Genomic DNA, 16,131 nt, shown 5'->3' on the forward strand with positions numbered 1-16,131 from the left:
CCACTGCCAAATCAATCAATAAAAATATTTTTTTAGATATGCAGAGACGAGACATATGAAGACAGAAGCAGTATTTGGAGTTATGCCGCCACAAGACAAGGAATGCCTGGGGCCAATAGAAGCGAGACGGAGACAAGGAAGGATTCTTTGGATTCTTTTGGGTCGAGTCAAGGTGACCCAATTCGAAGGCTTACCAGGCAAATAACTGGCTTTGTGTAGTTACAGGGAGGAGTGTGTTCTGCCTACATTCCAAATGAAAAGTCTGTACACAGGATTTCGGAGAAGCTCAAAGTGGAATAACATAAGATATCAATAAAATCAAATAATAACCCAGACAATTAGTACTGTCCAGTGTAACAACTACAGCCCAGTCTGTGCTGATGGCCTCCAAGACACCCACCCATAGAAGTTCCATTCTAATGGTGGCAGCTTCTAGCATTGCATAATTAATAATAAAACGACAACACATGCTCGTCACAGCACCCTTATGAGAGAAGTTAGTATATTTTCTGCACTTACAGATGGGGAAATGGAGGCGTGACGAGAAGCAATGGGCACAACTGTTAAAGGGGACAAGGTTCAAAAGACCCTCGAGTCTTCCCCTCGAAGATCTGTGATTGCTGGCAGCAATGACACTGGGAATGGCATTGGTGAGGAGCATTTAATCGCCTGTTATGTACAGATGTGCTAATAGTGTTCTATACGTATCAGGGGTTGACAAACTATAGCCTTGGGGCCAAATCTGGTCTGCTGCTTGGGCAAATATGATCATGCCAATGTTCTCATATATTGCCTATGGTCCCTTTCACAGTGACAGAGACTGTCTGGGCCACAACGCAGAAAATATTTACCAGATGATCTTTACAGAAAGTCTTCTGACCCCAGTGTTACATCACTGCATCCTCTCTACTATGGAAGAGGGGTTATCCTGTTCTGGAGATGGAAGACACTTAGGTGCAGAGAAATTTAGCTGCTTGTTCCAGAGCAGCAGTTCCCTGACTTCCAAAATTTATATTTTTGCCATAAAATGGCCCTTTTTTGAAGTTATGGGCATTGGGCAGGAGGGAATGCTGTATGCATTGCTATAATTTCATTATAAAAAAAGATACTTCAATGTCCAAGAATGAGGGGTGTAATTTATTCCACGTAAAGGAAGCTTTACATGGAACGAATTATTTTATGAAAAACTTTGAATATTATTTCTGCTTTTTTAATTTTGCAAAGGACAGACAAGAACATGGTCATGGACCAGTATGAAGTGAAGAACCAGGGGTTCGGAGTCACTCATGTAAGAATTCCCACCAGCGGCAGAGCCAGGGGACACTCAGGCCCATCGACTCCAGCTAGTGATACTTCTGCTGCATCTGTTTGGACTGTCTGTCTTTGGTTCATGCATTCCTTCCTTCATTCAATCCCACAGCTGTTCACTCAGCTATGGATTCACAAGTTCACTGAGAATGAATGAGTTCATTCATTTATTCAATAACTACTTACTGAGCACTTGCTACATACAGGGCATGCTGCTCATGCCAGGGGCAAGGTGAATCCCTTCTCTCCATTCTCTCTCACCATCTCTCCTTCCTTGGCTGCTGTGATTGAGACTGAAACTGCAATTCTATCACAGCTCAGTTAACCCTTTTCCTGTTCTGACAGTTTGAACTGTTGGCCGCTGGGGAAGTGATCCAATGAAAATACCATAACACATGATATAACAGGGTCCTCCTTTTTTTAAAAATAGAAGTAATTACTCTAGAGGTTCTTAGGACAAGCAGAAATTAAGTAATTTCATCAAGTCACTGAGACTGTCCAATCTAGAGGTCCGAGTACAGCAGCTTGAATGCGTGTCTTTCCAGTTTCAAGGCTCTCCTGGAAGGGACGAGGCCACAGCCTATCCTCTGCTGCCAACTACCGCCATCTCCTTCCTTCCACATCTCTAGAAACAGTTCTTCTGTGACAGTGACCTACCACAAGTAGATCAGTCAAGCCACTTAAAAATACAAACCAAGTGAGCCCTGGCTAGCGTAGCTCAGTGGACTGAGCTGAGCGCAGGCCTGCAAAACAAAGGATCGCGGTTCGATTCCCAGTCAGGGCACATGCGTGGGTTGCAGGCCAGTTCCTGGCAGGGGAGAGGCAACCACACATTGATGTTTCTCTCCCACTCTTTATCCTTCCCTTTCCCTCTCTCTAAAAAAATAAATAAATAAAATATTTTAAGAAAATACAAAGTTAATTATGTAACACAACTGTCAAGGCATTTTAAATTAACATTCATATTCTGGAACAAATGAGAAATTTCAAGTTATTGCATCATATATAACTATGCAACAGCCAACACTTAAATATTTCTTATTCTGAACTATTCCTCTATATGTTTATCACATTGATAAGATGAGAAGTACAAGAGAAGTTTCAATTATTCCACTGATCTTATGCTGAATATTTAAAAATGAATAAATAAAACTTACTGTGTATTCTGGTCCCAGAAGTTCATTTGGACAAGAGGGAAAAGAAAAAGAGACAAAAATGGAGATTTAGACCATGCTTACATACAAAACCATAGAGCTAACATATACTAGTGCATTATAATTATCACAAATGTGGTAAGAAGCCTTCTAAAAATTAAACTTTCATAAATAATGAATGTTTCCATGTTTGCTCTTGAAACTCTTTCACATGATACTTTGGTAGTTGGTCAGATAAGGAGTGTTAAGACAAGATTCAATTAGCCTATGAGTTTGTGGCTAATTAAAAACCAAAGCACTGGCATTGTAAAAGCAGAATTAAAGGTTAATAATTCCAGCAGAGCATTTCATTAACCACACAGGAAATCTTTTAAGTGGAAAAGCAGCTTTCATAACCAGTAAGAAGAGGCTGTTATGAAGATACTCAAATGGGATTTTGAATTTTTATGTGTTTGAGGGCAAGAACCAAGCCATCTATACTTTTTGGCCACAATTTATAGTTCAATATCAGTACAGAGGTTAACATTCCATTACTACAAGTGAGAGGAAAAGTGATTTGAAAGATTCCATACTATCCAATCACAAAGCATGTAGTCTGAGACAGAGAGCCCCAACAGAATCTTTTACATAAATTATAGTCAAGGTACTTTTGGGGGTGTAAGTGAGGGGGGCGCTGTAAAACAAACAAGTCAAAATACAAACTTGTTTATAAAAAAAAACCACACCCCCAAATTACTTGAGGAATCAGAAAATGATAAGGTTAACAAAACCTCTAGAAATGTCATTAAAAGAGCTTCACTTTCCTTCTCCAAAGTCACTTTTAAAAGAAAGGAAATGGTCTAGCTTAACCCCTGCTACTCCTGGCTAAGAAGAATGCTGACCGGAGAGGAGGTTGGGGTCTCCCACAAGTCTCCGTGGGGATAACGAACCCGAAATCAGGGACATCTGACTACTGCTACGTCTTATTGCTACGTGTAACATACTGGCACAAAGGACTTACCTGTAATTGTGTAGGGATAATAGTTCCAAGCTTTCTCCGTAACATAAAATATTTTGGGAACAACAGCTCTGGCCCAGCTAGGCAGTTTGCTAAGAGGAAAGAAAGAAGAAAAGAATCAGTGTGTTCAGAGCCTCGCTGTGCTACCACGTCTTCCTGGATGAACTGACCGCTACAGAGACCTCAGGGCTTGAAGGCAGCTCTTCTCTCTGCAGCCATCTCTGCCCTGAACCTCTCTGGTCTTTCTCCAAGTCTCTCCATTTCTGTGCACATTGATGTGCTCAGCTAATGTGTGAAGGCAAGAGGTTATAGCCTCGTGTGGGGGACTTCATAGGATCATCCTCTTAGATCTGATTTATCAAGAAGGGAGAACTCAGTGGCTGGGAGGTGCTATGTTTAAAGGGTTTGGCCAGCCTGGCCTCTGTGTACTAGGCGTGGCATGGCAGACGGAGTAGGAAGGGATGCTTAAACACGAATATGGGGTCGGGGCTGGGACAGGAAAACACTGGAGCACAGCTTTACAATGAGCCATGTTCTGAAAGTGGACTGAAGCAACAGAGAGTAGCAACTTCAGAGACACGAAGAAAAACTCCTCGATGACTGTAGTCAGTTGGCTTGGGTCTCCCCACAGGGATGCACCCACATCCTAACCTGTGACTTTAACCTTAACTGAAAACAGGGTTTTTGTAGATGTAACTGTTAAGGATCTCAAGATGAACTCTCCCCAGATTTGAGATGGCTATGCGGGAAGACGGAGGCCCAGACTGAGGGGAGTGATGCAACCCCAAAGGCTGCCCAGAGGTTAGAGGTGGGGCACAGGTCAGACCCTCCCTCACAGCCCCCACCCCGCTTCCTGGCGAAGAACCAGCCCCGCCCATGCCTTGTTTTCAGACTCCTGGCCTCCAGAACCACGAGAGGATAAATTTGTGTTGTTCTCGAGCTACCGAGGTTTTAGCAATTTGTTGTCGCAGCCCTAGAAAACAAATACAATGACAGAGCTATTATGCCTCTGGAACAGGGACCAGGCCTCCATTTGCTGAAAACAAATTCTTAAAACAAAGAAAACCCAAGGCTCAGGTCCCAAGACCTTTTGTAAACCAAGGGCTAATTAAGTTTTGTTTTGTTTCCCTTCAGAGGCAAACTCTACAGCACAGGACAGGCCCAGAGAACTTCTTAAATATTCTATTTACACACAGAGTATTATATGCTCCTTAAATACGTCTGCATGATTCTATCCCCGCTGCCCCCGCCCCAGCAGTGCACCCGGGGTTTTCCGTCTTCCCAGACATTACCATTTCGCTTCTTTCCTGTTCTGGTGCCTACAGCTACGTGTCTGGGACGCCGCTGTCTGGCAGTACGGCAGACCCAGCAGGATGACGCACACGCCAGCTCCTGAGGGCTGCGTGTTGGCAAAAGAGAGCACCACGAGGCAGTTTTGAATTCCAAGATGATATAACCAGGAGAGGCGGGGAGCATCACGCTTCTAGAACCCCAAATCCCCAATCCCTCTTAGATATGGAATTTAATGACACCCAGTGCCAGTAAAATATTTGTTCCTTGTATATCTGCTCAAATTGTTTCTCATGTTTCTGACGATATCCAGGACCTGCTCTCTAAAAGACAAATATGTGTTTTCAATGGCTGGCCGGACAGACCTAACCCAGAGCTCTGGGCCACTTATCGGGGTTAAAACAAATGGGGGCATGAAAGCTCCCTTGAGCCAGGCGAGTGTGGACAAAGACCACTGCTTCAGGTGGGCCGTGGGGAGAAAGCCAGAGCAGTTTTAGAATTCACATAACAGCTCTTCGTGCCCTAACGCAGAATGTCTCCCTCCTGTAAAGTCAGCTCTGCGGTAACCACTCACTTACCTCACATTCACACGGCTCCAAAGGAAGGCTGCTTCCTGGCGGGCGTGTTTACAGCTTCTGCCTATGATTTATTCTTTCAGTCCCTGAAGTGGGGGCTCGACTGGTGCTGACGTCTCAGGTGGGAAGGTTGCAGTGAGCCCTCTTGCGGGAAATGATCTTAAGCAAAACTTTCCCTGGGTTCCCTCCCTCCTTCTGCCCCCAACCCCAGAGGAAAATGTCAATGTAATGCAGGAAGAAGTGGGTTCTACTCACAGGCAAGTGGTTTTCTTGTGCTTTTAATGGACTGAAACAGGATTGCAGGATGTCCCCCAAGTAGGCAAGGCGTTGTTTAGCTTAGACGAAATGCCTATGACTCTCTGCAAGCACCAGGGACCACTCTGCACTGTCTTCCTCGGGGTGGGGGGTTCCGCCTACACGGCAGCCCTTCCCAGATTCGTTAGGTGCTCAGGCATGGCACTCTGAGCCCCAAGCTGCCCTCTCTCCATAATTCATTTAAAAGCTTCCCGGAAGCACATTCCCATGCAACTATCACTTTCTGGAAGGAAGATGGAGAACACTGGCCATGTTCCATTCACATTGAGACTTCACCTGTTTGTAAATGGTCAGGACTCGAGTCTAGACCCTTTATTTTAGCTGTTTCATTCACCAGCTCTTGTAGGATCCACAGCACTATAATCAGTTACCTTTTCTAATGCAACACCCTAAGAAACACCATCATTTTGCCAAGCTGGTTGGCATGATTTTACGTGACTCTCAATTAGTCTGGAAAGGAGGCCCTTCTGGTACAAGTCACTCACCAGGCCAGGTGCAGGGGGCATTTACAGCAAGTTCTATGATGTGTCATTTAAAATATTTGTAAGCCCCCTAACAGACCTTCTCCCGGACCCCATTTACTCAGAGCTCCATCATACAAATCATCTTTGTCTGAGAAAGTGAAATTTCTTTTTCCCTGCAGTAATGATTTATTGGGGCTGCAAACAAAAGTGGAATTAAATTAGTCCCCATTGTTGCTGTCACTTTCATGATGTACACTGTCACACAGCCTACAGTTCTAGGGGGAAGTCTGTCACTCAAACTTACTACTAGGCATCAAACGAGAACCTCTCTTCTAGAAAGGTGGCACGGTTCGACTCATGGCCTCTCGGTCCGCTGGCCAGGACCGGAGCTCCCAGTGGCCCGTCTTGCTATGGCTCCGGTTTGCAGGCACTGAGGAAAAAGATGGACCTTTGTCTCTGATGCCTCCACAGTACCGCAAACCATGTGGATGTGAAATGATACCACGTCTCTCCCGGGCCTTCATTGAAGACAGACTTTTCAAAACGTTTGTGTTCTTACTTTGAAATTTTAGTGTGACGTAGAACACACCAGTCCCACAGCTGGGGGGCCAGCTCCTCCAAGGCTGCATACCCTGTCCCATGTGCTGGAGTTCCTCAGCCCTGAGCAAACTGGGGCGGTTGACGGGTCATCCTAAAGCAGTAATTCTCAACAGCAGGCAGCGTTTGGGACTTGGCCCCCCAGGTAACATTCGGCAAAGTCCGGAAACATTTTTGGTGGTCACGACTGAGGGGTTTGTGGAGGGATGCTGTTGGCGTCTAGTGGGCAGAGAGGCCAGGGTGCTGCCCGACACCCTACAACGCACAGGACAGTCCCCACAACAAAGAATCGTCTGGCCCCAAATGTTCCAAGTGCCAAGACTGAGAAACCCAGACTGGATATAAGTGAATATAGTCACTTCAACCTTTTCATAGATCCCCCGGGCTTCCCTAAATCATCACTGACCCGATAAGAGGACCCCCTGGGCAGGCGTAATCTGAACCTACTTCATAAAGAATTAAAGGAACTCAAACCTAAAACATCCCTCCAGGAGAAACTTCTGGCACTTTATAATCCAGATTATTTCCGTGTTCCCTATAATATCTAATCTCACTTTGTAATTTATGCAAATTTGGGAATATCATTTGGCCCCAGGAAGTACCAAACATCATCAGGCCAAATGCAGTTTAAATGGAGTCTAATTCCATTTTCTCCACAGCGACCAGCATCCTGATGGTCTTAACTGGAAATCTGGGGCTCCGACATTCCCAGCAGATGAAGACAGTCGTCCCAAGTTCGAGGAAACAGTGCTTCACTCGGCACTGACCCGGCACAGCGCACCCGAACCCTGTCCCTGTCGGTGCAGCTCAAGTAGCTGCAGCTCGCATCAACGACTTTAGAAAGGGCCGACTGCCTTCGTGTCCCCAGTCCCCACTGGTCCGGGAGGGATACTCTGACCTTTCGTTTCTTCTTGGTGCCTACACTGAGCATTTGACAATTTTTGGATAATAGTCACTTATTCCTATACCCGGCTCCACACACAGTGATCTCTGAGGTCCCTAAATTTCTTCCGCAGCTGCTGTGATTTATTCACTTACTGTTCTTAATGGCTTTCCTGGCTGATCTTTTAGTTCTGTTCTTAATGTAATTCTGTCCATGGCAGCAGAGAGATGAGCAGTTTCCAGAGCCATCACCTCTGAGAAGCAGGGCTGAGGGGCTTTACCCGCGGGAGGTCCCCGGATGTGGATACCGCTGCCACTCTCTCTACGAGAAGGACAATGTGAGCTGGGATTCCGGGAAGAGGCCTGCCCGGTGCGGGTTCTTGGAGGTGGATACTTGGACAGCAGGAGGGGATGTGGCCAGCACGCTGTGCTGAACCCAGAGGAACAGTCCACATGTGTCAGCATCACACACCAACGAACCAGGATGGAAAACCGCTGCACTGGATGCTAAGATCCCAACTGGGTCCAAACATTCCGTTTCTGTGATTTCCTAGGGGAGCAGGTCAGGGGACAGAAAGGAGGGTGGGGCCTGTCAGCGTGAGGCTGCCGGGCATTAAGAACTGAGACAGGGCCCTGACTGGTGCGGCTCAGCTGGCTGGGTGCAGCCCGGAAAGTAAAAAGGTCGCTGGTTGATTCCTGGTCAGGGCCCAGGCCTGGGTTGTGGGTTTGGTGGCCTGGTTGGGCACACACAAAAGGCAACTGATCAATGTTTCTCTCTCACATAGATGTTTCCCTCCCTCTCTTTGTCCCTCCTTTCCCCTCCTTCTTAAAGAAAACAACAACAACAAAAAAACTAAGTAAAATCTTAAAAAAAAAAAAAGAACTGAGATGGGGACAGAACAGAGTCACATGGACTGAACCGTGTCTGGAAGAAGTTCCTCACCTGTGCTATTTTCCCTCGTATATAGTAGAGAAATATTAAATAATTTATTTAATATTACAGTAACTATGCATTTATATAGAAGGTTGAATATTGTAAATACGTAATGTTTTTATATACTGTAGCTATTGTTGTCTGGCACTCCCAACTGGAACGCAAGTCCCACCGGGCAGAGATCTTCGCTCTGCTCATGGGACGGTGCCTGGTACAAGGCAGATGCTCGAGAATATTTTGTGAATGAATGAAGACTGTATTCAGATATTCAGAAGTCAATAATGACCATTAAGAGTATTGAAGAACAGCATGGAAACAAGCCCTGGGGCAGAATCTCTGGCTCTAACACTTTTCTATGATTTGTGCCCAGATGGTGGGCTCTTCCAAAGCCACAAGAGCTCTGGGCACTGGGCTCTTACCCTGGGAAAGACCTGGGAGACTAGGAAGAGGGAATGTGAAAGACAGACCCAAGCCATGGCAACAGAGCTCCACCAATGAGCCGGTAGGTAAAGCAACCAGCTGGTGGCTTTGTTTTTTCAACCAAACAGGATTCATGGCTCATGGAAGCTGTTCCTTCTCCTACCCAGAGCCTCTAGAGGCCAGGAGACGATGCCCTGGAAGGCAAGAGCCACGTGGCAGGAGAAATGTACTCTCCATGCAAATCGATTCGGGCATTAGGCAGAATCCCTGCTAGAAGCTGGCAGCCCTCCCTGACTGGCAGCTGCCAGCACAGCCTAATTAATCCAGCAGCCGTGGTGGGGAAGAACATGACACTTCATGACTGAAAAACAAGACTAAAAATAGGCTCCATTTTCCCCCAAGGTCCCACCCCCCACCCCCTGGGTCCCTCTCCCCCTGGGCCTCAATGGGAAGGGACCGGAGAGGTACTAGAAATGAAGGGAGAAGGGCGCAGAAGAAAAGTTCCCCGCTCCCCACATGATTCTGGCTGCAGGTTTGATTTAGAATCTCTTCCAGAGTTTAATGAGTATCTCGCCTCCTTTCCCAGGATGGCAGTTGAAACCAGGCTTTTTGAAGACAAGCCAAGAAATACCACTTATTTGGTTAACTAAACTGGATCGAAGGACAGCCACCAAATGTACTAATGTGTCAGCACTAACGCAATGTCCTAAATGAATTAGGCAACTGCCAAAATGTACTGTGCACCCAACAGTGTACCAGACGTTGTAGGAAGTGCCAGAGGAAAGAGCAAGCCCATCGTCACTGGACGTGACAGCAACTAATAAAAGGACAGATGACACTGACAAAAGATATCATGCCAAACTGAAAAATGGGCAATGGACTTCAGTAGACGCCTCTCCAAAGAAGACGTACAAATGGCCGGTGATGCTCAACATCACTAGACATTAGGGAAATAGATGCCCATCAAAACTATGAGACACCACGCCACACCCACCAGGATGGCCACACAGTGACGAGTGTCGGAGGCCATGTGGAAAAGTCGGGACCCTCACATGGCAGGAATGGAAAATGGTGCCACATGTTGGAAACCAGTTGGAAGTTTCTCTTCCCACTCAAGGATGCTTATTTATGGGATTCTGATACAAGTGATAAAAAAAGGGGGAGACAACTTGGACCTATTCATGGCAGTCTTGGGGGTGACAGCAGAATGAAAGTCTGATTCTACTTAAAAGATGGTTCTCGTCACTGCTGCTCCTGCCCCTTGGAACTGCCCATTCTCTCCAGATAAAAGACCGTCAGGCCCCCCGGTCACTAACATCCTTCCATGAAATGCCCTTTCTGCTCCAGACAGACCCTGACTACATAGCTTTGAGTATTTCCAGTGCTTCTAATAGTTGCTTTGGATAATAAATTTAAAAAGCAATTTCTCAATGAGATGCGGCTTATTTTGCCAGCACATGACTTCAGGTCCAGAGGACAATGATATTTCTCTGTATAAATGACTAAATGGGCGCTGCAGCATCTTAGCTACCACCGGTCCAACTCCCAGAGCCCACTTCCCTCCGGCCAGCAAAGGGGTCCGCAACATGCCACAGTGGCCTAGGGACTATTTAGAGCTGCGCACAATTGAGAACAAATAGTTGCTTTTTCTGAACTCCCCTTATCTGCCTCACAGTAGAGCCCCCTGAAAGAATTCAACTGTCACGAGCCCCTCCCTGCGCGTTTCACAGCCAGAGAAGGCTGACCCCTATCACCAGGCACCAGAAGTAAACACCAGGATAAGAAATCCCATGAGCAGCCACTGCCACAAAGCTGTCGTATCTCCTATCCATTCTCCTAAGGCCACATTTATTTTTCATAAAAGTTACTTGTTTTCCCATAAGTGCCTTTCTTCCCTGCCTCTTCCCCTACTAAAATGCTATATAAGCTCCACATTTAATCATCCTTTTTGAGCTGCATTTTTCTGTGCTCTCATGTACCGAGAAATTTCTTTTCCCCTGTTCATCTGTCAGGATCCCAGTCACAATCCTAAGGGGCTGGGGCAAAGTTTTCTTCCATGTCACCACTCACGAGATGGATAAAAGGACTCATAAACACTGGCACCAGTCAGCCTAGTGACCCTACTTTGTGACCAGTGACCCTCCTTTGATCAGGAGGCAGACACATGTCTAATTTACCACTGGATTCCCTACAACACCTGAACGGTTTGTTGCACAGGTTTTGTTAATTTAACGAATTACAACTTCGAGGCAGCCTCCCCCACACGGCGGCCCCCAGGTTGGAGGACGTGGGTCAACCCGAGGCGGGTTACCTCTTGGTTATACCTCCACGGTGATAGGGTTGGTGGTTTTTTAGGAAATCTTGTTGCTCTATAGTTATGTCACATAATTTTTCTGTCTTTCTTATTACTAAACCATAAACTCCCTGCTTCTAAGATATGTGTTCCTAGTCTTCCAAATATGCCAAGAACCTTTTTTAAAATATATTTTATTGATTATGCCATTACAGTTGTCCCATTTCCTCCCTTTCATTCCCCTCTGCCAAGAACCTTTTAAGTTATAAAACGATGGACGTGGTTTAGATCCGCAGGATGGGAACTATAAGTACTTGGTTCTCCTGCGCCTCACTGGCTGCTCATCACACACATTGGAGGAGAGTCGGGATGACGTCTGAAACATACTTGGGGCACAGAAAATTCAGGCTGAAAAGGAGCTGCAAGGCTGTCCACGGCAGCCGCGCAGTGTCACTGGCGTCTGCTCAAGGACACAGCCCGCAGTGCGGGTGCTCTGCTCCTGTTCCTGCGCCCCAAGTGACAGTGCAATGGACTGTAAGGTGCCCTACTGCGCTCCCAGGTGACTTGCACACTGAGATTTCGTCCTTAAATGGAGCCGAAAGCTTCCACCGGGCATTCCCGCCCACTGGTCTTTGTCCAGTTGGCCTTCCTGGGGTCTCCCACACTCCACAGGCCTGACTCTCCTTCCCCCAAATACACCATGATCCAGTTTTATCCACTGTCTAGCTCGTCTGTGTTAACTGTTCTGGGTCTCTTCAGTCATTTTGCACATCATTTGGGTTTCTAATCCTAAAATTCATACAGATTCTTTTTAAAAAGTAGAGTAAGTAGGAGGAACTTACTCTAGGAGATATCGAGGCTCTTTATAAAGCTATAGTAATTAGGAATTTTAGGATTATATTCTCAATTTCTTAAAAAACAACCCCACTGCCATTTTAATTAGATTTGCATTAAATTTATAATTGATGGCAATTTTATAAAATAGCATTTCCCATCCACGGGTACTACCACTCATCCAGGATTTTTAAAATGTCCTCCACTAAGAGTTGATATATTTCTTCAAAAGGATTTTGTGTATCTTGTGGATTTGTTGCTGGGTATCTTTTAAGTTTTGTTTTCTATTGTAAACAGAACTTTTTTAAATAAAAAGATTTAGCTTATTTATTTTTAGAAAGAGGGAAAGGGAGAGAGAAAGAGAGGAGGAGAAAAATATCAATATCAATATCAGGGAATGCCTCTCATGGATCCCCTGCTGGGAACTGGCCTGTAACCCAAGCATGTGCCCCGACTGGGAATTGAACCGGTGACCCTTTGGTTCACAGGCTGGCATTCAATCCACTGAGCTACACCAGCCAGGGAGTAAACAGAACTTCTAAAAATTCTATTTTCCACTTACTGTTCCTAGTGCATAATACTGCTACTGACTTTTGTACGTGGATTTCATACCCAACAATCTTGGTGAATTCTCATCTTATAGTGATGTTAACAGTCCGGGAAAACTTTGATCAAGCCATTAATAATAATAATAATAATAATAATAATAAATAATTATTATTATTATTATTATACGCTGAGGTATTTGACTTGCTAACTCTAAAAAAAATCATCTGACATACTATATATTTCACTTGTTTGATTTGCTAACCTTTTATATAAGATTTTCATGGCTATGTTCCCGAGGTGGGTCTGTAAGTGTCCTTTCCGTACTGTCACCATTCAGTTTTGTTGTCGAGGTTCGTGTGCGAGGCACCGCTTGCTGCCTTCCCAGCAGCCACCACCAGAGAAGCAGATCGCGCACCTCTTGAGCATGGGAATGAAAAATCTCCTATCTCATTGGTTGGAACTCAGTCATTTGGCCACTTCTAGCTGCAAAGGTGGCTGGGAAGGGGGAGTTTAACTGACATTTTCAACCCATGAATTATTTAGAAATGTTTACATTTCTCAACAATATAAAAAATCTTTTTGTTGTTGCTGTTGCCAATTTTGTTTTGTAATCAGCCAACAGGATAGCCATGATACTGATTTTCTGGTATTTGTTGAGATTGATTTCTGGCTTAGTTTGTAGTCAAGTTTTGTACATTTTCGTGTGTGTGTGTGTGTGTGTGTGAAGAGCATGTTGGTTCCAGGATGTACTAGTTGTCCACTAGATCAAGCTTGTCATTCTGTTGTCTGTATCTTCTCTGTGCTTGCTAAATGGTCTGTCTACTTGATCTCAAGGTTTGTTAGACTGATAGTATGTTAACCTTGATTGGTGTGGCTTAGTTGGTTGGGCGTTGTCCAGCAAAGCGGAAGGTCACCGGCTCAATTTCCAGTCCGGGCACAGACCTGGGTAGCAGGTGTGCTTCCCAGTCGGGGGGGGGGGGGTGCGAGAGGCAACCACTCGATGTTTTTCTCACACAATGACATTTCTCTCCCTCTCTTTCTCCCTTGTTTCCCCTTTCTTGAAAATAAATACATTGAAAAAAACTGATATTATGTGAAAATCTCTCACTGTAATATTAGGCGACTTATGATTTTGTCAGTGTTGCTATATATATTTTGATCTAGGCTGAGGTTTCAGATTTAATTCACATACCTTTACTGAGACCATGAATATATTTTATCTCCCCATCAAAATGTACCTTCTATTTGTGCTTTCTGTAAAACTTTGTTCTTCCTCTGCCTTCTACGGGACCGATCAAGTTTTCTCTTGGAAGCCGCACACTATTGAACTGCTCCATTACAGGCCAGGTTTACATTTGGAATGTATACACTCACTTTCAAGAATTGAAGTTAGTCAACACCTCCCTCCCTTCCTAAACAACAGTAGCAACTTAGAATGTGTTTTACTATCATTACTACCCTCTCATCATCTGCTATTCCTGTCTATTATTTAAATTCCGCGAATATACTCCCAATTACTCACTATTAATACTTTTTAAACATTCTATGCTCATTCAGATTTGCCCAGATGTTCACCAACTTCTTGTTTATTATTATTTCTAGACACCCCCCTCCTTCCTCCTTGGGTTCAATTTCCTTTTACTTCAAGTACATCCTTTAGTAGTTCTTTCCATATGCGCCCCTGTAACCTCTCTGGTTTTTATTGTCAAAAATGATTTTTAGGCACAATTCTGAGTTCCCTCTCCCCATTTTGATGGGCCCAGGCTGCATATCTTGTCCCCTTACGGGCGTGGCGGCCCTGGGTATCTCACAGCCTCCAGCTTCCTTAGCATTAGCTCATCTGCTGTCCATGCTGGTTTAAGTTTCCTCTTTATTTCTTGTACCTAAGGATTTCCCTTCCTTTGTTTGGAACTCGACTTTATATTGTTATATTTCATCCTGTGTGTGTCAGACGAGGTGAGGGGAAGGCCCACATCAATCTTCTCAGTTCTTATTCCTGGAAATCCAGATACTCTATTTATAATAAATTTCCCTCTTATTAATGTTTATTCTCCTTTAAAACAAATATCATATATTTTGATAGAGAAAGCTGACCTAATAGAGAGGATCTGGACACCTCTTATTCTTGTTCTTTATAAAGTTTTCTAAAATTTTTCTTGAATCTGGTAAGTAGAGAACATTCTCCAGGCAATAACTTGGGGAAATACAATCAAATGTCAAAAATATGAAATTTCCTGTAGGTCTGAACCTCCTTTCCTGTATCTCCCTCACTTCCATTTGCTCTACAGAGATGATCCCTGCTAAGAACTTGAATTATATCGTCTGCGCTAACAAGCCAGGGCAGCACGTTGGAAACCCCTTTCTCTGCAAGGAAGCCGCCCATTAACAGCTGGCTGCAGGCTGAACTGGTTCCAAACCCTGGAAAGATAAATGGGATGAATCTAATTTGCTTTTCATCCTCGCTCAGGAATTCCCGGGTACTGCATCCCTGGGCAGATTAATAGCACGTGTTGGTTTAATCAGCCCACAGCCTTCAGTGTTGGGATGCTGGCCTGAGAAATCACCGCACACCCTAGGGACAGGACCCAAACTCTCCACCAAGAAGGAATAGTGTAGGTCAGCCTTTTGGGGGGTGGGGGCCATGTGAGCGCGGTGGAATGCAAATGTCTGACCGTGGTCAAGGTGCGGGGACTGGGTCCGGGGATGAACTGGGGGCACTGTCCAGCTATCATGCTGGACACGCTTTCTAAATATCACATACAGACCAATAGGAGATGCCATACCCATGGGATAAAGAGTGTTCCTGGATGTAGCGATCAGCGGGCTGGTCACACACTGGTTCCCCAGAGTTCGCAGTTACTCTCAATAAAATATATTCCATATGGCATATGACTACAAATTTCTGACCCCCAAAAAAGGTGAAACAGAGAAAATGGGCTAGAGTCGGGGTGTAGAATAGGAAGAAGATCAAACAGGCACCGATAATCACACCATTGGCGATAATGAAATAGCAAGGGATTAAAGAACATATTCTGCAAAGCAGAAATGGCAGTCCTGACAGTGCTCTTTGTCACCCTCAGTCCGTCACCCTCCCCAAGGAGAGGAGACCGCCTCCACCTCGGGGAGGACGGCTCCACCTGAGAAAGGAAACCACCTTCGCACTGCCTATTGTACTTGGGTCAGAGGGGACCGTTCGTTTGGTCAATTCCCTTTACGGACCCCAGAGGGGTCACCTGGCAAAAAGTGGCAACCTCCCAAGTCAAGGCCCCCATGGCACATGCTACCGGCAACACTTCTCTACACCTCGCAGGTGGAGCAGTGTTGACCCTGAAGCAAAGGAGAAGACAAGTCCTTTACTCCTGAAGATCAGATTTCATCTTATCCTGTCACTCAAGGTGTGGGGAAGCTAAGAAAAAAGCTCTTCCTGATGAAATGCAGTTGAGGACGGTTCTGCAAGCGCAGGAGATTCTGTCCTTGGAAGCAACTAGTCTGGTGGATGCAGAGGGTGAACATAATTAA

The 16,131-nt window shown here is 45.2% G+C and overlaps 1 protein-coding gene across 1 annotated transcript in view; it reads right to left on the reverse strand.

Moving 5' to 3' along the window:
• The window catches only part of PITPNC1 (phosphatidylinositol transfer protein cytoplasmic 1), a 229,575-nt gene that overhangs the window by 98,982 nt on the left and 114,462 nt on the right, over nucleotides 1–16,131 (reverse strand). The window contains exons 3-4 of the mRNA XM_037128045.2: nucleotides 3,463–3,551; nucleotides 2,466–2,473 (exon numbers count right to left, since the gene is read on the reverse strand). Coding sequence (XP_036983940.2) covers nucleotides 2,466–2,473; nucleotides 3,463–3,551 — 97 coding nt within the window. The remainder of the gene's footprint in view (nucleotides 1–2,465; nucleotides 2,474–3,462; nucleotides 3,552–16,131) is intronic.

This window comes from Artibeus jamaicensis, unplaced genomic scaffold (genome assembly GCF_021234435.1).
Source record: "Artibeus jamaicensis isolate MK-2021 breed Jamaican fruit bat unplaced genomic scaffold, CSHL_Jam_final contig_1998, whole genome shotgun sequence".
NCBI classification, from domain to species: domain Eukaryota; kingdom Metazoa; phylum Chordata; class Mammalia; order Chiroptera; family Phyllostomidae; genus Artibeus; species Artibeus jamaicensis.